Source organism: Phaseolus vulgaris, chromosome 8 (genome assembly GCF_000499845.2).
Source record: "Phaseolus vulgaris cultivar G19833 chromosome 8, P. vulgaris v2.0, whole genome shotgun sequence".
Lineage (NCBI taxonomy): Eukaryota > Viridiplantae > Streptophyta > Magnoliopsida > Fabales > Fabaceae > Phaseolus > Phaseolus vulgaris.
In genome coordinates, this window is record NC_023752.2 from 15,953,253 (window position 1) to 15,974,492 (window position 21,240).

General features: G+C 34.6%; 3 protein-coding genes across 3 annotated transcripts; 1 reads left to right on the plus strand and 2 right to left on the minus strand.

The window, feature by feature from the left end:
• The first annotated feature begins 888 nt into the window (after positions 1–888).
• Positions 889–1,440, plus strand: LOC137824648 (uncharacterized). Its single transcript, XM_068630313.1, has one exon. It carries the CDS (start codon positions 889–891, stop codon positions 1,438–1,440), a length of 552 nt encoding a protein of 183 aa, XP_068486414.1.
• A 7,110-nt stretch (positions 1,441–8,550) lies between these two features.
• Positions 8,551–9,030, minus strand: LOC137824649 (uncharacterized). The gene has a single exon (XM_068630314.1). The coding sequence runs from the start codon at positions 9,028–9,030 to the stop codon at positions 8,551–8,553; it is 480 nt and encodes a 159-aa protein (XP_068486415.1).
• Positions 9,031–17,841: 8,811 nt separating this feature from the next.
• Positions 17,842–20,542, minus strand: LOC137825700 (laccase-17-like). Its single transcript, XM_068631437.1, has 6 exons — positions 20,353–20,542; positions 20,103–20,254; positions 19,735–19,979; positions 19,513–19,641; positions 18,351–19,325; positions 17,842–18,238 (listed from the first exon to the last, which is right to left on the minus strand). Exons 1-6 carry the CDS (start codon positions 20,455–20,457, stop codon positions 18,108–18,110), a joined length of 1,737 nt encoding a protein of 578 aa, XP_068487538.1. The 5' UTR covers positions 20,458–20,542; the 3' UTR covers positions 17,842–18,107.
• Positions 20,543–21,240: the final 698 nt, after the last annotated feature.

Genomic DNA, 21,240 nt, shown 5'->3' on the forward strand with positions numbered 1-21,240 from the left:
TTCTTGTTTTGTTCTAAGCTTGGTTGGTGGTGCTGTCACTAGTTTTTGCAATCTATTCTACTGGTCTAGTCATAATTCTGCTTTCTCCTTCCAGGTGTAATCATTTTATGCTTTGTAATTGTGGTTGTAACACTCTTCTTGATAGAGTCTCTTGAAGAGTTGGGTGTGCTAAAATAGGGTTTTTCAGCTAGGTGTTTCTTGTTCTTGTAGGGTTCAAGAACATTAGGTTGTGTAAGTGTTTTATACTGTTTCTTAGTGAATTTCACCTTGGAAAAGGTGAGACTGGATGTAGCTCATTTGAGTGAACCAGTATAATCTTGTAGTGTTCAATCTTCCTTAATCTCTACACTCATTTACTGTTTCACGTGTTGATCTGATAGAAAATAAATTTGTTCAATTAAAATTGAATTTGTTCTTTCTGGGTGTGTTCTTACTGTTCTTGTTTTCTGGAAAATCAATATGAATTTATTGTTGTAATCAGTGTGTCTAATTTGGTGATAATTGAAGTGTGTAGGTCTGTGAAAATCAAATACATCAATTGTCACGATTCTTTCATATGTGAAGTTTAATATTCAAAGATTGTATCTTGTTTCAATTCTCTATTCTACATTTGTGCATATTAATGTGATACATTTCGTGCTGATCAATTCTTTCAATACCTGGAAATGTTATAATTGAAATACTGTTTTGTTAAAGTAAACAGAAAAATAAATTTGTTCTTTCCAATTTAAATTGAATCTTTTACTCTGTTTTGACAAAAGACTAAATCTGTTTGAAAATTTTAAAAGCTCAATTTACCCCCCCCCCCCTCTTGAGCTTTGACACTATTGAACCCAGCAATTGGTATCAAGAGTCAGGACTTGTATTCTACTCAAGTTTGTGTGCAATATGTCTGAGTTTAAAGTGCTTTTTGTCGAGGGTTCGTCTATAAATAGATCCCCTATGTTTAGTGGGATGAATTATGCATTCTGGAAAATAAGAATGAAAATTTTCATGGAATCTATTGACTCGTGTATTTGGGAGGTTGTGGTCCATGGACCTTTTGTGCCAATGGAGGTTGTCAAAGATGAAACAGTGGTGAAACCAAGATTTGAATGGAATGAGAGTGAAAAGAAAAAGGCTCAATATGACCTAGTAGCTAAGAACGTCATAACTTCTGCATTGACAATGGATGAATTCTTCATAATATCTCAGTGCAATTCTGCTAAGGAAATGTGGAAAGTTTTGGAAGTAACTCATGAAGGCACGGATGATGTGAAGAGATCAAGAAAACACTCACTCATTCAAGAATATAAACTTTTCAGGCTGCAACCTGAAGAAAACATTGTTGATGTACAAAAAAGGTTTACCCACATTGTAAACCATCTTAGTGGACTTGGAAAAGTGTTTGACAAAGAAGAGCTCAATATAAAGGTGCTAAAGTGTCTTGATAGGAGCTGACAACCCAAAGTGACTGCTATATCAGAAAGTGAAGATTTGTCCAAGCTGTCCATTGCTTCACTGTTTGGAAAATTAATGGAGTATGAGCTAGAGCTCAAAAGGCTTAAAGAGAAAGAGACAGTGGAGAGAAAAACTAAAGGACTTGCACTGAAAACAAGTATACATAATGATAGCAGTGAGGAAGCAGAGAATGTTGAACATGATGAAACATTAAGTCTACTTACAAAAAGGTTCAACAGATTTCTAAAGAAGAAAGGCAAAGATAGGACTCAACAAAAAAGGAGGTATCCTAAACCGAATGAATCTAATTCTTCTAACTATACCTGTTTTGGTTGTGGTAAAACAGGTCACATAAAGATTGATTGTCCAAACAACCAAACAAAAGAAAAAACAGCCAGCAAGAAGGTTGAAAGAAGTAAGGGTAGAAGAGCCTATATCTCTTGGGAAGAAAATGAAGTTTCTTCAACAAGAAGCTCCTCAACCGAAAGTGAAGAAACAAATATGTGTTTCATGATGAAAGATGAAGGATCAATATCTGATTCGGTTAATGACTTCTCTATGGAGTCTGGCAATTATGATGAATTGTTAGTTGCTTTCAAAGAAACTCATGATGAGGCAAATAGGTTGGCTGTCATTTGCACTAAATGTAGCCCCACCCCACTACTTTGTTTATTTAAAACACGTTTCATCATATTACTTATGTCATCCTCCTCTTAATTTGGATTTTGCTGCTTTATCACAAATTTTATCGTTGCCTCTGGATCTTCAATTTTCTTTGTCATGCCATTCACTTTATTTGCATGTTTTTTTCATATAGCAGCAATTTCTTCCTTTTTCTTTAAATGTTGATGGTGTCATAGTCCTTCCATAACAACATATTCTTCTAGGTTTTTCTTTTCCAAATATTGATTGAAATGCTTGTTCCACATATTCACTTGAGTTTTCAATAGAACCTTGAAGCTTAGTCTAATAAAAGAGAATGAATTTTAATTATTAAACATAATAGATTTATATGTACTTCATAAATATTAGTAAACTTACAATAATACTTTATGTTTCTTTATCCATTTACTCCCTTCTTCGGCCTTCTCGACGTTGACGAGTTGTAATAAACATTTCAGCTTGGGTAAATTTTTCTCCTACTTTTTTTTTGGCACACTGCAATAGTTACATATTGAAAAAAAATAACAAAAAGTTAATAAGATTTTTTGTATTGATTTAAAATATGGAGACATAATTAGAAGTATCTTACTAATTCAGCATGAATTCTAGTAAAATTGGTTGGTCATATGTGATGAATGTACTTTTGTTTCGCCCTATTTGCAACATTATGCTCACTAATGGTTTATATTGTAATAAGAGAGAATAACATTGAAGGTAGATAATAATTCAATTTTAAAGTAATAAGACATTAAATAATCTAACCTTGATAGTGCTTGTGTTCTAATATTTCATCAATTGTTTGAAATAATCTTCATAAATGAATAATGGATGATGTTTGAGGCGATCCTTCAATATTGAGTACTTTAAAAAGTGTATTTTCTCGATAAAACTCTTGTAGTCTCTACAGGCATCATTTATGCGAATAAATGTCGTTTTCTCCCCTTTATCACTAATAATGAACTTTTCCTAGAAAAAGAGCATAAGAATTATTGTATTTTCATAAATATTTTATGATTAAAACAATATAAGTTTATTTTTCATAGAGCCTTGTTATCTTTATCATTGAGCAAAACTTTGAAATTTGTGTTAGTCAAGGGACAAAAGTAAGAATTCCTAGTTATCGTGCCAAAGAAATAACTTAAGCCATTTACAATCTTGTCAGTGGGACCAATTGCTTCTCCATCAATATCCAAGATAACTTTTGGACGCTCTTGAGTAGATCTTCCAAGTAATCCTAAATATTGAGTAGGTCCTCGTGTTTTTTTTTCTTATTTGTGTCTATTTTAACATTGAACTCATAAAATGAAATACTAAATGAAGACATAAATATGAAAAAATGTTGTCAATTTGTAATAATAAAACATTTATAGCAGTGACAAATTAAGCACCAAACCAATGCCCTTAGCAGCAACGACGCGTTGAGCACCAGAGTTGAATATGAAGTTTTCATCGATGTTGTGAGGCCAAAGACTTCCAAACACTCAAAACCCTAAAACCTTTGAAACCCCAAACACTCCAAAACCATTTGGTTCCTGAAGAGAAAGTGTCCTTGCACGGGGAAAAAAATCAATTCAAAATACTGAAATTAAAGTAATGAAACCATTCAAACAATATAACAAAATTGATTCAAACAAACCTAACAAAAAAAACCCTAAATTACATAGATCAAAGAGCGAGATAGATGAGGGACGAAATTACCAAAGCTAAGTTCAGTGTTGTCCAGAAAGAGAACGCCCAATGTTGTCCAGGTGAGAAGTGAGGCAGAACGCGATATAGGAATGCGAGACAAGAATGAAAATAGTGAGGAAAGACGGTGAGGAAGAACGTAAGACAGTGACAAAGAAAGCAGGAAGAACGCGAGGAAGAGGGAGACACAATGTATTGTATGTTGAGTGCATCCCTTTTTTAACAAGAAAGAGAAGAAGAAAAAAGTGTTCCCACAAAATTGGATTATATTTTATTTCTAGTTTTTATTAGATCCCTAAGGCCACATGTAGATAACCATGACTTGAAGTATTAACATTTTTATAACTATGGCTTAAAGTGTCACCTAAAGTAAAAAAATGTTGTAATGCCACCTTTTAGCGCCAGTAGTAGACGGTCTAATGCCTGATCTAGTAAATTGTACAACGAAAAATCAACAAAAAAATGTCCTAGCATTACAAACAGTTTGATTTTTAGTAATCTTCATAATTCTAGCGGTCTGATTTTAGGTTATCTTCATCATGATTTTAGTAATCAATGTCCATATAAATAGTCTCCAATGTTACACAAAGACCTTGAATTGTGCTCAGATGGAAGTATTAGAATGGATGGCTTTAAAGTAGAGGGGGGTGAATGGTTTAAAGAGGGTTTTCGCAAACTTTTAAGTCTAGAATGAAATTACTTTGAGAAACAGTTGATAAGGAAATCAGTTTGCCAAAACACAAAGCAAATAAGCACAACACCAGAAAAACAATCGGTTGTTTCGCAGAAACAATCGGTTGTTTATACCAGTTCACAAATATTAAAACTGAATTTAAAGAGATTAAGGATAGAGAGAATGCACACAGAGGTTTATACTGGTTCACTCTAAACCCATAGCTAGATCTAGTCTTCTCAGAAACCACTGAGGAAATCCACTAAGCAATTAACCCTAGATCACTTACAACACAACCAAAGAAGTGACTTTGATCCCCTCAAGACACACACTTCCCTTGGTCAGCACAACAACACTAAGAATGATGATCTTGATCCCCTCAAGAACACACAACACTTCTCAGGAACACACAAAAAGTTTCTTTCAAAGTACAAAGGATTACACTTGTTACAGAACAAATCTGAAATCAATACAAGCTAAAAATCCTATCTCACACTCTTTGATCAAACTCAATCTCTAAGCAATCTCAACTTTTTCAAAATCTCAAATCAGTTGTTAAAAACACAAATCTGTTTTTCTGTATTTAAACAAAGTTGTTTGTTGCATAATCTCAACAAACTATTTATTGCATTTAAAGATTGGTCAAAGCATTAAAAACTAGAGCGTAAACAGTTAGAAAATCATTTAATGCTCAGTCAAAGCACAAAACAATTTTCAGTTATGGTACCAAAACAAACAATCAGTTGTTTCCACGAATCAATCGGTTGTTTTGGTTTTGAAAGCAAGTCAACCATAAAAACAGTTTTCAACCTTTCTAAAAACACCTAAGTATAAAACAATCGGTTGTTTCGACAAAACAACAGGTTGTTTTTCAGTTAGTTTGAAAAACACTTTTCTTTTAAAAGGATTGAGAGTGCTTATGCTTTGGATTCAATCAAGAGTGGATTATACATAAAATCTACCCCAGATCCTATCTAAAAGACAGCTCAGCAACAGCAAGCATAACCAGCCTTTCATCATCCTTTAAAGGGTTTGGATTCTTCCAAGCTTGAACACACTTGGTTCAACAATCTCCATCTATTTGATGAAGACAAATCCCTGTTTGCTTGTGTTGGATTTGATTGAATCTGAAGCAGTTCTTGGAACATACAGTTTAAACAAAGCACTTCTGATATAGGGTTAGTACAGAAACAGTATATCAGAACAAAATATCAGAGCACAGAAAAACCTACAAGGCTTTCTTTAAACAACCATAAACTATTTTGCAGAAATTTAAAAAAAAAAACTGAAACAACACAGCATAAATCTCCCCCTATTTTGTCTTCACAAATAGACAAAAAGAAGAGATATAAAGAAAATTGTTCTTGATAAAACAGAATTAAAGAGCAGAAGCATATTGTTCTGAGATATGAACAAAAACTGATACAAGCCCTAAAAAAAATCGGTTGTTTCGAGATATCAACCGGTTGTTTTTCCTTCTTCAGTCATCATCAACATATTGTAGATCAAAAATATGATTTTGGACAACTTCAATTTGTTCATCTAACGTCATGAAGCGAGAATCCATGCTATTAAGCCTGTTATCAATGCGCTGGAAGTTGCTTACACACAGATCATGGAGATTTCTTTGATTCTCTACAAATTCATCAAGCCTATTGACCATGTATCTCTCAAAAGAAGACATGGTTGGCATTCCATCTTCCTGATTTCCAGCACCAGCACTGGGTCCAACATCTTGATTTGTTTCAGGAAGATCTTCATGTTGAAAATCCATATCAGCAGCATGTTCTTCTTCTTCAAAATCAGCAGCAGCACTTAATGAGGCACCATGGTCACCATCTTTGCTTATCCATTTGCCACCTATTTTAGTGAATCTCATTTTGCTGAGAGATCCATTGTTCATCTCTTGACTTGATTTCACCAACTCAGATGTTTCATCCTCCAGATTCACTTCAAAATACAACAAAAATTTAGAAATCAAAACAACATATGGATAGTGATAGTCACTTAACCTCATTGCCTTTTGCATGTGCTCCTTGATGATGTGGATCCAATTTATTTTGATTTTCTTCATTATGCAGTAGATATACACAAGGTCCTCCTCTGTAAGAACAGAATGATTGCTCCCCCTTGGAGTTAGAATCCAAGTCACAATAACGGCCAACAACCTTTCATCAAGCCTCAAGCCACCAACCGGACAAGTCCTAACTTGAGCATTTTGATTCTTCAAACAGCTTTTGTAGTATTGGACTTTCTTGAAATCCTCTACTACACCAAGGTTCCCCTTGTTGATTATGAGGCCAGAAAACTTCAGACCCGCCACTGCAGTCCACACATCATAGGTGATCTCCATATCTACACCCTTCATATGAGAGACAAGGTTGTTTCCCTCAAATTTGAGATTTGTGTAGAACACTCTAATCAAATCTGGGTAGATGTTCCCCTTCATCTCTAAGAACTTTATGAGAGATTGATCTTTGAGCAGCCTTCTTACATTATCTAGCTTTTGGCTTTTCAGCCAATCAAAGCAAACAACTTTGGGGTTGATTATCACTTTGGTGCTAGTCTCAAACCTATACCTTTCAATAAGATCATTATCACCAGAAAACCATCCTTCTAACCTTCCTCCAGACCTTACTGCTCTGGTTTTAACTCTCTTTGAGGTGGGAGGAGTTGATTCCATGATGGCAGAGAGAAGCTTACACAAGAATTGCAAGAGATGTTACAAGAGATGTTGAAATTGGTTGTTCTTGTGAAAGAGATCAGCTGTAACAGATTTTATAGCAAAAACAGAATCATAAAGCATTCAATGACATGAGTGGGTACGAGATTTTCAGAGAGAAAAGACTTGACCAAGTCCTGCACAGAAAACGTTAGAAAAAGCAGAAAATCACATGGTCATCACATGTGATCTTTGACTGGTCATAAAAGCTCTTAAATTTTCAAGATTTTGGAATATATTCCTTTATGACTGTTGTAACTTCTTTTTAAGCATGATTAGCTTTCAACACAGGTTCATTGACCAAGGATTGTTTCTTTAATTTGATCTGCAACAGATAGAAATTCAAAAAAGAAATTAAATTGATTTCTTCACAGTGCTGTCAGACACAAAACAATCGATTGTTTCGAGGAAAAAATCGGTTGTTTTTCTGTAGCAGTAAAAATGATTTGGAATTTTTTAATCATGAGCAGAAAGACTTCAAAGCAGATGAAATTGACCATTTTAAAAGAGATGTTTAAGCATGAATCTGAACTTTAAAAAAAAAATAAAGATAAAGATAAGGAAGGTCTTATCCTTTATGATGTTTCTCCAATGAGTCATGTGCTTTTTGATCAAGAAGTCTCTTTGACTGTTTGAGAGCCTTTGGACAGATACAAAGCATTGATTCAGCTTCAATGTTAGTCCTTTTCTTTCAAAAACGTGATCAGATGACTCAGTCCCTCACACTTCTTTAGATTTCCTGCATAAACATGAGTTCAAGTAACAAGATTTGGTCCCTTCACAAATGTGGGTCCATTTGATTTCTTTTTATCATTTGGAACCTCACATCCTTTAGGAATCCATTTCATGAAGCCCCTGGGAACAAAAAATTTCCTTATTTTGCAGAATCTAACCGAATGGCCCTTTCTCATGCAGTAAAAGCATGTAACAACCGGTTGTTTCGACTTAACAATCGGTTGTTTTACTGGCTTTCTTAAAAAAAAAAATTGAAAACTTATCTTGTTTGTTTTGTGGATTAAAACCTAAACCAGCCTTTCCAAAAACACAGTTTTGAGATGCCAAGACATTCTCAAAGTTAGATTTTCCTTTTGAAAGCTTATCCACTATATTAACAAGATAATGCACTTTCTTCTCAAGGTTTTCACAATTTTCTCAAATGAGAGTGTCACACTTGCAAGAAGAGTTTTTGAAATGTGTTTCAAGATTTTTAAAATCCTTTTTAGCTTTTTCCAACTCTTCTTCAAGTGCCTTCACTCTCTTTTCCAGCCAACTGTTAAGTTCTTTCAATCGGTTGTTCGAAAGAACCAATCGATTAGCTTCATCGTGAGTTTCTTGAAAAGTTTCAAGCAATTCACTATAATTTTGTTCATTTAAAGAGGCACAAATCATCTTCTTCAGCAATCAAACAGATATTTGCTCTTTCTTCTTCACTTGATGATGATACCTCATTTTCATCCCAAGCTATGTAGGCCCTTTTTGTTTTGCCCTTCTTTTTCTTGTAGCTAGGCTTTTTCTCCTTGCTTTTGTTTGGGCAATCTGCCTTTATGTGCCCTTGTTCACCACAACCAAAACAAGTATAGTTATTGGAATTAAAATCATTGGATTTCTTGTTTCCATACTTATCTATGTTGTTGTCTTTGTTGCGGTTCCTCTTCAAGAATTTACTAAACTTTCTGGGTAGTAAGCTAAATTTCTCTTCATCACTATCATCACTGGATTCTTGTTTGCCTTTGAGCTTAGAAGCTTTTAAGGCAATACTCCTTACATGCCTGTCTTCGCTTTCTTGAACATTGAGTCGATTCATCTCTAACTCATGTTCCCTAAGCTTGCCAAACAAAGAAGCCATGCTTAATGATGTTACATCTTTAGACTCAGATATTGCAGTTACCTTAGGTTGCCATGCTCTATCAAGACATTTCAAAATCTTGATGTTTAGCTCTTCCTTTTCAAAGGTCTTGTCAAGGCTCATGAGATGATTGATGATGTGCGTGAATCTTTTCTGCACTTCAGTAATTGTTTCACCTTTGAGCATTCTGAACATCTACTCTTGGATTAGAGTATGCTTCCTATCTCTCTTCACCTCATTTGTACCTTCATGAGTTACCTCCAAGGTGTCCCACATTTCCTTTGCTGATTTGTATTGAGAGACCCTGAAAAACTCATCTGAATTCAAAGCAGAGGTTATTATGTTTTTAGCAATGCAATCAAATTTGGCCTTCTTGCTTTCAGAATCAGTCTATTGAGACCAAGGCTTTTCAATGGATGATCCATACTTTTCAAATTTTGGGACAAAAGGACCATTTTCAATTGCATCCCAAAATACCTTTGTCAAGTGATTCTACAAAGATTTTCATTCTGACTTTCCAAAATTGGTAGTTCAAACCACAAAACAGAAGTGGTCTGTTGATTGAAGCACCTTCCCCAAAAGGTAGTCTATCAGCCATTAAAAAAAAGTTTTACGATCACACTTGAATAAATTTCAAGAACCAAGCTCTTGATGCCAATTGTTATAATGGATTGTTTTAAACTAGAGGGGGGTGAATGGTTTAAAGAGGGTTTTCGCAAAATTTGAAGTCTAGAATAAAATTACTTTAAGAAACAGTTAATAAGGAAATCAGTTTGCCAAAACACAAAGCAAATAAGCACAACACCAGAAAAACAATCGGTTGTTTCGCAGAAACAATCGATTGTTTATACCAGTTCACAAATATTAAAACTGAATTTAAGGAGATTAAGGAAAGAGAGAATGCACACAGAGGTTTATACTGGTTCACTCTAAACCCAGAGCTACATCCTGTCTTCTCAAAAACCACTGAGGAAATCCACTAAGCAATCAACCGTAGATCACTTACAACACAACCAAAGAAGTGACCGTGATCCCCTCAAGACACAAACTTCCCTTGATCAGCACAACAACACTAAGAATGATGATCTTGATCCCCTCAAGAACACACAGCACTTCTCAGCAACACAAATAAAGTTTCTTTCAAAGTACAAAGGATTACACTTGTTACAGAACAAATCTGAATTCAATACAAGCTAAAAATCCTATCTCACACTCTTTGATCAAACTCAATCTCTAAGCAATCTCAACTTTTTCAAAATCTCAAATCAGTTGTTAAAAACACAAATTTGTTTTTCTGTATTTAAACAAAGTTGTTTGTAGCATAATCTCAACAAACTATTAATTGCATTTAAAGATTGGTCAAAGCATTAACAACTAGAGCGTAAACAGTTAGAAAATCATTTAATGCTCAGTCAAAGCACAAAACAGTTTTCTGTTATGGTACCAAAACAAACAATCAGTTGTTTCCACGAATCAATCGGTTGTTTTGGTTTTAACAGCAAGTCAACCATAAAAACAGTTTTCAACCTTTCTAAAAACACCTAAGTATAAAACAATCGGTTGTTTCGACAAAACAACAGGTTGTTTTTCACTTAGTTTGAAAAACACTTTTCTTTTGAAAGGATTGAGAGTGCTTATGCTTTGGATTCAATCAAGAGTGGATTATACATAAAATCTACCCTAGATCCTATCTAAAAGACATCTCAGCAACAGCAAGCACAGCCAGCCTTTCATCATCCTTCAAAGGGTTTGGATTCTTCAAAGTTTGAACACACTTGGTTCAACAGGAAGTATCGTTCAAATACTTGAGGCTTGAGGTGGGAGGCAATCCAAAGAAGAAAATTTGCTGGGAGTCGGTCTTAAACAAGTTGAAAGTTAGGCTCAGTGTGTGGAAAGGGAGGTTCTTATCCATGGCAGGGGGTATTTGTGTTCTCAAATTTGTCCTCACTATTGTACCTCTTTATTACCTATCTCTGTTCAGAGCACCAGACTCGGTATGTAAGAGCATTACTAGTATCCATTTGAGGTTTCTGTGGGGATGGGGGAAGGAGAAGAAGACGATTTCATGGGTAAGTTGGAAAAACTTGTGTAAATCAAGAGAGGAGGGAGGTCTGGTGTTCACAGACATACATATGTTTAATTATGCTTTGTTGGCCAAATGGAGATAGCGTTGCATATTGGATGAGAAAGGAAGGTGGAAGGATCTGCTAGAGTCAAAATATGAAACAAGAAGTGAGGTCACACAAACACCTTTGAAATTGCAATCGTGGTGGTGGAGGGACCTTGATAAAGTGTGTAGAGAGAGAGGAGGAGACAGATGATTCCAAGCAGAAATTTGATGGAAACTAGGTCGTGGAGACAAAGCAAAATTCTGGGAGGATGTGTGGGTTGGAAATACCAATCTTTAAAACTTCATTTCCCAGATTGCACTTCTGGTCGTCAAATCAGGGGCAAAAGGTGGAAGAGTTAGGTGGGTGGGAAGGGTCGGTATGGAGGTGGACCTTAAGGTGGAGGCGTGACAGATTCGAGTGGGAATCATTGATGGAAACAGATCTCGCAATACACATCTCTAGGGTCGTTGTCAATAGGGAGGAGAAGGACGTTCAAGTGTGGGGGACAATGAAAAGGGGTGCTTATCTGTGAAATCATCTTATGAGTGCTTAGCTAAGAATGGCATAGGCCCTCGTCTTGAAGTGTTTAAGTTTCTTTGGAAGACTAAGGCTTTCCCCAATGTAACGACCACAACATTGAGGGCTATGTTGGGTATTTTACCAACTAGAGAGTGCTTGAGTAGGAGAGGGGTGGCGTTGGAATCCACCTTATGCGCTTTATGCCAAGCCAAGGTCAAATCATGTCAACATCTCTTCTTGGAATGTAGTGTGGCTTTGTGTGTTTGGGCTTTATGCTATAGGTGGATTGGTATTTTGTTTGTCCAACATAATGATTTAAAGAACCATTTTAAGAGCTTCCTTTTGATCCAGGCTAGCAATAAACAAAATATGGTATGGAAAGGTGTATGGGTAGCTATTGTACGATGTATTTGGGAGCATAGAAACTCGGTTGTGTTTAAATTGTGGTTATGGATGAAGCATAAGGTACACACGTTTAATTACTCCTTTGTGGACTGGATCTTGAACCCAATGTCTTGTATCAAGAGCTATAAGTAAAGGGGTTCAAAAGGAATCAAAATGCTACAGAAGAGGAAGGAGAGGGTTGCTGGAGTAACCGATGAGAGCTGTCTTGAATGGAGCTTTCTTTTCTGAAGAAGGAACAAAGGTAATGCAGGTTATGCACTCAGTACCTACTCTTCCTGTCTTGTCTGGCTGATCGAAATGGGTTTTTGGTAGTTTACATTGAACAACGAAAGAGCCTGGCCTTGTGATGTTTCTGGTTATGTTTAAGTAAGCCACACCCAACTGGAGCTACTGTGGATCCTATGATCTGTGCAAACCTGCCTGCAAGTGTTAACAGTGGTGAAGGTGTGATGTTGGGATGTTAAGATCCATTTTTATAGAGTAGCTTTCTTTGGTAGGAGTAGCATGATGGGTCCAAAATTTTATGCGGTATATGGTGAGGGTCTGGGGCTTAATGGCAGCCCAGGCAGGTTTTATAGTGCAGGCTTTGCTACCTCACTAACTCCCAAATGGAATAAGATCCATAATAACACATGTGTTCTGAAGTTGATGCAGGGGAGGCAACGTTTTAGTGGCTGCAGGGTCGTTTGGTTTGGTTTTTAGCACTACCTTGATAATCTGTACGCAGGGCTGTATTGGTTTTAGGCGGTTTAAGAACAACTTACTTTCTTAGGTAGGATCTTTTGTCAATGAAGGATCTAGAACTGGATAAGTGTATCCTCGGGACCAAGAATTTAGTTTATTAATCAAGCGGTGGAAGTTCTGTTGTTATGTTGCAACCATGGTTTGTATGAGAGGTTCTAATTATAGGATGCAACTATGATTCTTTGTTGAGGCTTTCTATGGGAGGCTTGGTGCTCGGGTGTGTAGTAGATATTGGGGTTGTTTTGGTTGCACACGGTGCAGTTCCCTGATTTTAGTAGGAGTAGTTCTTACTTCAAGATACAATTGGTTTATTTTTGCTTGAGCCAAAGATGGCATGAGCCTAAAGTGTTCCATTTATTTCATTAATTCATTGCTGATAAAAATAATAATAATTATTATTATACATCTTGACTCTAAAATTCAAAATTATTAAGAAGTTGACTTTAAGTCTAATTCAACCTTATAAATCGACTTATAAGGTGAGGTTTGCACTAACATAAATACTATGAAATGTTCTTTTCTCTAACACACATCTGATGGTGTTGGCTCCATTTTCAAATTGGTTCCTTAGAGAATTGAGATGTGGTTGGCGGAATCTAATGGTTGGAACGAACAAGGAGGGCTCCAATAGAGCTATGATTTCCTTGAAGGTGCATGATAGGTAGGGAGAGTGATTGATTGAGCCATATATAACTTGTAGAAGGTGAAGAGAGGCAAGACAAGAGAGTGAGAAAGCATGCAATCTTGGCAGCAATTCACTCATTCATTAATCTTGAATTGTCATGAGCCAAGCACCTCCTTATATAGCTTTAGATGTTTGACCATTCATTACAAAAATAGGTGGAAAAATTAAAATGAAATGGGTTTGAAAATGGCGCCTAAAATGAGCTCACAAGGCAAACATGACAAGGTGTGCTTCATGTGACTCATTTATGTCTAAATGACCAACCTAGGTTAATTAGGAGTCTTCTAAAAACCCTAATTTAACCTAGGTTGGTTTTTAGACAAAGAAGAGAAAACTAAATTGTGGAATATTGCAAGAAATGGTTGTGTGTGTGTGTGTGTGATACTTATGAATATTTATTGATAAAATAATTATAATTTAACCCCTAATTTATGAATTTAAATCTTTTGACATATTTTGTGATTATAATATGAATAAAAACGATTCATTCCCAAATTTGTGTTAATTCAAGGATTCTAGGGGAAAATGGAGATGAAAGTGCTAAAGGAGAATATACAATATAAAAAGGGAAAGCCGGAACGCTCCAACACTCGTCCAAACTCGTCTAAGCCAGAAGACTTTCAGAGGAACTCGCCCAAGCGAGTCCAATCTCGCCCAAACGAGACCACTGGAGAGAGGTTGGACCCCAATCCCAATTTTCTCAATTGAATCAACAACTATTTACTTTGCGTTATTTACATTCTTGCAATCATACACAACAAACATCCTCCAAACTTTTACTTATTGTCTTCTATTTAGTGAATTTTATACTTGATAATTCAACTGTTCCTTGTGGGTTCGGTATCCGCCTTAGGGATAAATTATTGTTTCTGACACGGTACACCTTTCGTAAATTAGTCATCAATGCACATATAAAAATCATTCATATTAATTCCTTGCATACAAAATTATTAAGAGAGTCTCCTAAATATCGATTCCTCGCATATTTATAAAAAATATTTATCATTACATACAAATGTTATAAAGAAATTAACATTTCAAATATATTCCTAACATTCAAATATCTTAAGCATTATCATTTAAGTCAGATTCTTAGAAGTACATTCCAGACAAATCTAAGGATAACAATCATGAATAATTTCAAGCTTTGAGAATAAAATGATAATACCAATCATCAATCAAGAACTGAATATTATAGATAAATATCACTTCAATACATAAGAGTTTGAACATATTACTCTTAATCTCAAAGGGAAGAATTAGCCACTCATGGTGGTTATTACAAGCATGAACAACAAGAAAAGAAGATCCAAAGCGTTTTTCCTTGACGACTGCCTCCTTTAGGGTTTCCTTCCTTTGGTTCCTCCCAATAATCCCAATGAAGTTTAGGGTTATGACTCACACCTTCTATTTAACCTAATTGGGTTTGGACTAAATGAAATATTTATTCATAATATATTCTTTTGTTTCATCTCTTCTTAAATTCATGAAAATAAAACAAAATTGAGAACAAATCATTTTTATTCATTAAATATTACTAAATTTTGACATTTATCAAACACATACATGCAATTGTCTAGTGTTACATGAAAATTTAATGGATTTAATTAAGGCATGCTATTGATTAATTAAAAAACATTTATTTATAAAATTATATTTTGGAAGTTTCTATATTTATTTTGTTTCAATTAGACTTAATTAGTATATATTTTTGTATTTTTTTTTGCAGCTTGAGGCAATGAAGACTATGAAGACAATCTTGAAGAAGAATGAACTTATTGATATGTAGTAAAAAAAGGTACATTATGTTTTTTTTTTTTTAACTAAGTTTGTAGTTTTAATTTTGAAGACTTGATCTTTATCATTATACTTGAAGACAATTTTTTTGATTATGTAGTTTGAACACATCATTAAAATATGTGAGATTTCTTGTTGGTTCACTACTATTTCTATACACATTATCCTTCAATACTTATTTTTTCCATCTTGAATTATTGTACGAGTAACTATGAAGCTCAGACACGCTTTATGATCTTCGCTTTCACGCTTCGTACACGTGCCTGACTGCGGCTGATATGTGTATGACACTGTGTCGAACACATTTAGCTGGGCTGGACACGACCCAGTTTGTGGACAAGTCAAAGGACAATTTTGAGTGTTGGAGTGGAAGAAGGAGGAAGACGAACGAAAAAGGAAGAAGGAGAACATAAAAGGAAGAAGGAGAACGAAGAAGGAGAAGAAAGAAGAAGATGAATAAGGAAGCATTGTGAGAAAGAATTCACGGAAAAAAAGGTAAATAAATGAAATATTTTATTTGAAGATGTAGTTATTTTAAATTGGTCAATACACAATTTCATTATTTTCAACTCAAAAAGTGTGATCTTATATTTTTATTTTACTTTATTTTAAATTACAAACATAAAGTTATTTTTTATAATTTTAATTAATTTTTTATTAAAGATTAATATTTTAAAATAATATCAAACTTTTACTTAAAAAAATAAAATATTAAAAATAATATTTTTTTATAATAATCATATTAAAATAAAAAAAATTAAAAAAAAATTTAAATAAATAACAATAATTTATATTTAATTATAGGGTTTTAAATAACCTTAAATAAATATAACTAGTTATTGATAAATATTGTTAAGATTATATAAATATAACCAATTACTGATAAATATTTTTATAATCATGTAAATATACCACTTAAAGATAAATATTTGTATGATTATGTAAATACAACTAGTTAATGATAAAGATTTTGATGGTTATGTTAAATATTTTATGATTATATAAATATAATCACTTAATGATAAATATTTATGGTTATGTAAATATAACGACTTAATGATAAATATTTAATGATTATGTAAATATAATCACTTAAAGATAAATATGTGTGTGATTATATAAATATAACTAGTTAATGTAAGACTGGGTGTTTGTATACTTTTCTTCTTCTACTTTGTAAAACCCAAGTATATTCTATTTTTTTCACTTTGAACATTGTAATTTTGTGTGTTGGTGTAAGGCAGTTTCAGAAATTCTGAGAGCTGTGGTGTTGCCAAGGAGTGGTGTTTGTTCTTGAAGGGTTCACACTCTTGGTGTGTGTTTTGTAATCTAGGTTTGATTGCATAGTGAATTCTCAATGGTTAGCTGAGAACTGGATGTAGCTATTGGTTAAGAGTGAACCAGTATAAACCTCTATCTCTATCCCTTCTCTTATATATTGTTTTAATCATTGTTCTTTCTCTGCTAGTATAAACAACTTGTTGTTTCGAGAAAACAACCAATTGAATTTTTGTAAAGAACATTAAAACTGAACTTTTATCCAATTGAACAGAAAATCAATTGGTTGATTTTTTTAGAAATTTTCATTCTACTCTCACAAGTCCACCCCCACCCCCTCTTGTTTAGGCCAGTAATTCTAACAACTTGGACAAGCATGTTCTTCTTCTTGTTGTGAAAGAAATTAGCGTACCTACTCTTTCATACATTCTCTTAAAAGAAATAATATGACATCTAAAAGGGCAAAGGATCTAGTATTTGTCTGTTGTAATCTTCACCTTCTCTTAAGAAATTCCTCAAAAGACAAAAAAGAGAAAACTAAATTGTGGGATATTGCAAGAGATGGTTTTTCATTTGATAACAATGAACTTCTTGAGATTGCTAGTTTATGTATTGATGAAACAGAATTAGAAATTGTATTTTTCAATGAGGATGAACAAATATAATATTCAAACATTATAATTTAAATAAGTTTATCTTTTGTTTTACTTTTTTATAAATGTTTCTTTTAATTTTTTTCATATTAGGAAGTATATTAGTACATTTTAATAATACGTGTATGTATATGATATATATATATATGTATATGATATATATATATATATATGTCTTGTTCCGTGTTCTATATTTTTCAATTTAGCAGTATCTTTGTGTTCGTACCGTATCTGTATTCATGTCTATGTCTCATAGATGAGTAATTCCTCTAAAATTAAAAAATGTATTGTTATTTTTGTGAAAACTTTAAACAACGCTTTTAAAATTGTGGTTGTTATAAAGATTTTAGGCAACGATTTTAAAATTGTTGTCTTTATAAAAACGGTTGGCTATTACAAACGGTCACAGTTAAAAAGTCGTTGTCTAAACTTTAGTCTACCATTTTTATGCTTTAGGTCATGGTTTTATGTTATTGCCTAAAGTAATATTTATTTTAGTGTGTGGAATAATTTTTTGCTTTTTTTTTTAATACTTTTGGTAAGTAGAACAATGTTCAACGATCTTCTAGTTGGTGTTTGGTTCGTGTAAGTTGACTATGTAGTACAACGAAGAAACAAATTAGTTGTACACTTCTCATGAAGAATTTTCATTAAAAGGGATGAATTACAATTTTGTCGATAAGGCGCCGTGTATAAATAAATCTCTGATCTTAAGAAAAGGAAAAAATCACACTCAACCTCAAGATTAAACTCAAGTCAATCCTCCACTCTTTTCTCTCAAAAATGAAAAAAATAAAATGAAAGCAACTGGTTAGAAGCAATTGCTGGTGTTGAAACAAGAAAGGAGGCAGAATGATGAAAGGAATTGAAGAAATTTAGGCTTTGTTAACATTTGGGAAGATCAGCTGGCGGTGGAAACAACTTCTGATTTGGGAGCTTTCCATCCAAGACAAGCCAGGCCATCTTAAGTCCCCAGGTTGTGTGCACTTCCAAGTGACAATGCATGAACCATACCCCTGCACACATACAATTTAATTACATTTCATTCTCTTTTTATATTTTAATAATTTATCAAAATGAATCAAACTAGTTTTTGAACTAAAATGAAAATTTAATGATGTAACCGACCTGGATTATCTGCTAAGAATCTGATAGCAACCCATCCACCAGAAGGGACTCCAACTGTGTTTCTTTCAACAGGATCAACAACATTGAACTTTGCTGGGTCCTTATTTGGGTCATAGTTCCCAAAACCTTGACCAACAACAAAGAAGTTAAAGCCATGCAAATGGAGAGGGTGACTTTCAGCACCAAGAATGCTGGTGTCCTGCATCACAAGCTCTACACTTGTGTTGAAGGGAAGAACCACCACCTTTGTTCCATTGCTCACCATAGTGTTGTTTGGAGGGGTCCCAGTATAGTTGAATGGAACCAATGGTTTGGTAGGGAAGTCTGTGGTGTAAACTCCATTGGATTGCCCAAAGAAGTGTGCTTGAAGAAGAGCAGTGGTTGGTTGTATATAAGACACATTGTTCACTGATGCTGAAAACTTTGTTGTATTGGTGGGTCCTTGACAAGTTTGGTTTTTCTGGCAGGGAGTTGTGCCAAGGCTCACTGTAAAGAAAAAGTGTTTATCAACTTTCTGGGGTACATTGGCTGGAAACTGAGCACTTGCTAAGCTGCGGAGTTTGTTGGTGAATTTTGTGGCAAAAGTGGTGTCGTTGAGTGCAGGGAGAATAGGTTTGAGGAGGGGAAGCTTTTTAAGTGAAGCAGTTGAATGATGAGCATTTTGTGGGGTTTTGTATTCCAATATGGCAGCCACAGTTGAGTTGTCAAAAGTGCCAAGGCCAGTGGCATACGGTCTAGCAGTCATGAGAAATGTGGCGTTGGGATAGTGAGACTTTGTTTTCAGAAGAACATTAGTGGTTTGTCCAGGAGCAATAAGGAGGGTATTGGTGGTGAAAGGCTTCACATAAACTGCATCTGCTTCGACAACTGTGAGTGTGTGATTTGCAATGCTGAAAAATAGCTCATCATTAAGTGCTGCGTTGATGAATCGTAAAAGGTAAATCTTCCCTGGCTTCACCTTCAGCTTGAATGTATCTGTGAACAATCAGATCTTACAAAGAATCAAGATATTGGCTGTAGATAACATTTCTATGCATGAGATCTTACAAACAATAGTGTAGTGCACGTTTTTCTTTCTTTCCTTCCAGGGACTATTGTGATGATTATTTAATTGTGTTGTAACATTAATTATGTAACATTTAGATTGATTAGAATGTGATACCTTTGCGAGAGCAGTTGTACAATGGCCCTGGAAATCCATTAATTGTGTATGCATCAGAGACATTTGGCCCTCCACCAGTTTGCGTGGCCTGGGTTACGACTGCCTCAGGATCTACATTCCACCATTCTCCTAAAAGGATATTATGTGAAAGCATGATTAGCTTATGCAAATTATGAAATTAGGAAAAGGTTGATTTGATTTTTTGTATAGTGATTTCCTCACCAAACACCATAGGAACTTCCTTGTGGGGTTTAGCAAAAGGATATTGAGCATTGAGCTTGGGAAGAATGATGAGAGGACCATAAAGACTTGCTCTTAGCCATGATATATGGGCATGCCAAAACAGTGTTCCCCTTTGGCCAGTAATGGTGTAATTGTAAACATAAGTTTGACCAGTTTGGATGGGGCATTGAGTCACATATGCTGGCCCATCAGCCCACCCTGATCGAAGCTGTCGAATACCATGCCTGGTTTTCAAACCAAACCAAGTTTTTAGCATATTATTGGCATGCCATGTTGAAATCATATATATTAAGGTTACTACAATTACACAACATTTTCTTTTCTGATCTCAAAACACAGTTATTTACCAGTGAATGGTGATATTGTTGGGCACATGGTTAGTCACTTTGATAAGAAGACGATCTCCCTCCCTTGCCACAATGCGAGGTCCTGGAAACTGCCCATTCACTGTCACCATGCTCTTTGTGTGGCACAGTCTTGTCACATTTTGGTGCCGTATCTGTGTCAGCATATTAAATAAATTTCTCACTCACAGACCCAACATAGGAACATAAAACAAGTCAATAATAATGTAAAATGAGTGTTATAAGGAAGTACTTCAAAATGGTAGTGTCTCGTACTGCCACCCAGAGAAACCTCAAACATGCACAAATTTATCAACAGCACAAGGAAAACTGGGATTTGCACAAGAGAAACACCCATACTTTGGCTTAATGTGTAAAGCTTGATTATCTGGCAATCTGCAAAACTCTTGGTTATTGGTAGGTGTTTGAACTTAGAATTTATGAAATGGGAGAAAATGGAATTTCGTATTTATAGGAGGGATTCAGCTGAAGGATGTGATTAGGTGGTGCAACATGACCTGATTCTAGGAGAAGCTGAATCAATGTCGCTGTATTTTAACCACAATAGTTGTTAGAACTACTTAAGAGTAGTGTCAAAGCCATTCAATATTACTTTGACCTTCTTCTTCTGCAAATCCAACACCTTAAAATATATTTCTTCTTGTAAATCCAATAGTATTTCTGTACATGGAAGATGACATGTGAGAGGAAGTGAATTGATGATAGAGGACATATCCTTGGTCAAATGTAACTTTCTCAACTAATATTCTTGTTTCCGAAGTAAGAATGTTCCTTTATAGTATGTCATTTTCTAAGTTCAGGTCATATATCAGTGTTATAGGTTTTTACACTAAAAACAGAAGTCTAATTTTCACGGGAATGATTAATTGAAGCCATTTTCTTCAATTACACAACAAGCCTTAGGTGTGGCCTCTCTCGTGTGCACGGAAATATAAAACAACAAGAAAATTATTAACTTAGTTTGGTCTCTTTGTGATCAATTAAATCATTAGTTATATGCTAATAATAAATACACTACACCATCCTAATAATTTACTTTTTCATTTCATTGATTTTAACAAGTTAGTAAAAGACACGTTTCATTTCCAAATTGACTATATATTCAATTTTACTGAAATGC

What these genes read in the sequence shown, in the direction of transcription:
- LOC137824649 (XM_068630314.1), bottom strand. Translation starts at nt 9,030, where the DNA reads ATGGCTTCTTTGTTTGGCAAGCTTAGGGAACATGAGTTAGAGATGAAT.
- LOC137825700 (XM_068631437.1), bottom strand. Translation starts at nt 20,457, where the DNA reads ATGGGTGTTTCTCTTGTGCAAATCCCAGTTTTCCTTGTGCTGTTGATA. An exon ending in CGAGACACTACCATTTTGAA is followed by an intron (nt 20,255 to 20,352) that starts GTACTTCCTTAT and finishes ATGCTGACACAG; the next exon opens with ATACGGCACCAAAATGTGAC. An exon ending in GTACAACTGCTCTCGCAAAG is followed by an intron (nt 19,326 to 19,512) that starts GTATCACATTCT and finishes GATTGTTCACAG; the next exon opens with ATACATTCAAGCTGAAGGTG.
- LOC137824648 (XM_068630313.1), top strand. Translation starts at nt 889, where the DNA reads ATGTCTGAGTTTAAAGTGCTTTTTGTCGAGGGTTCGTCTATAAATAGA.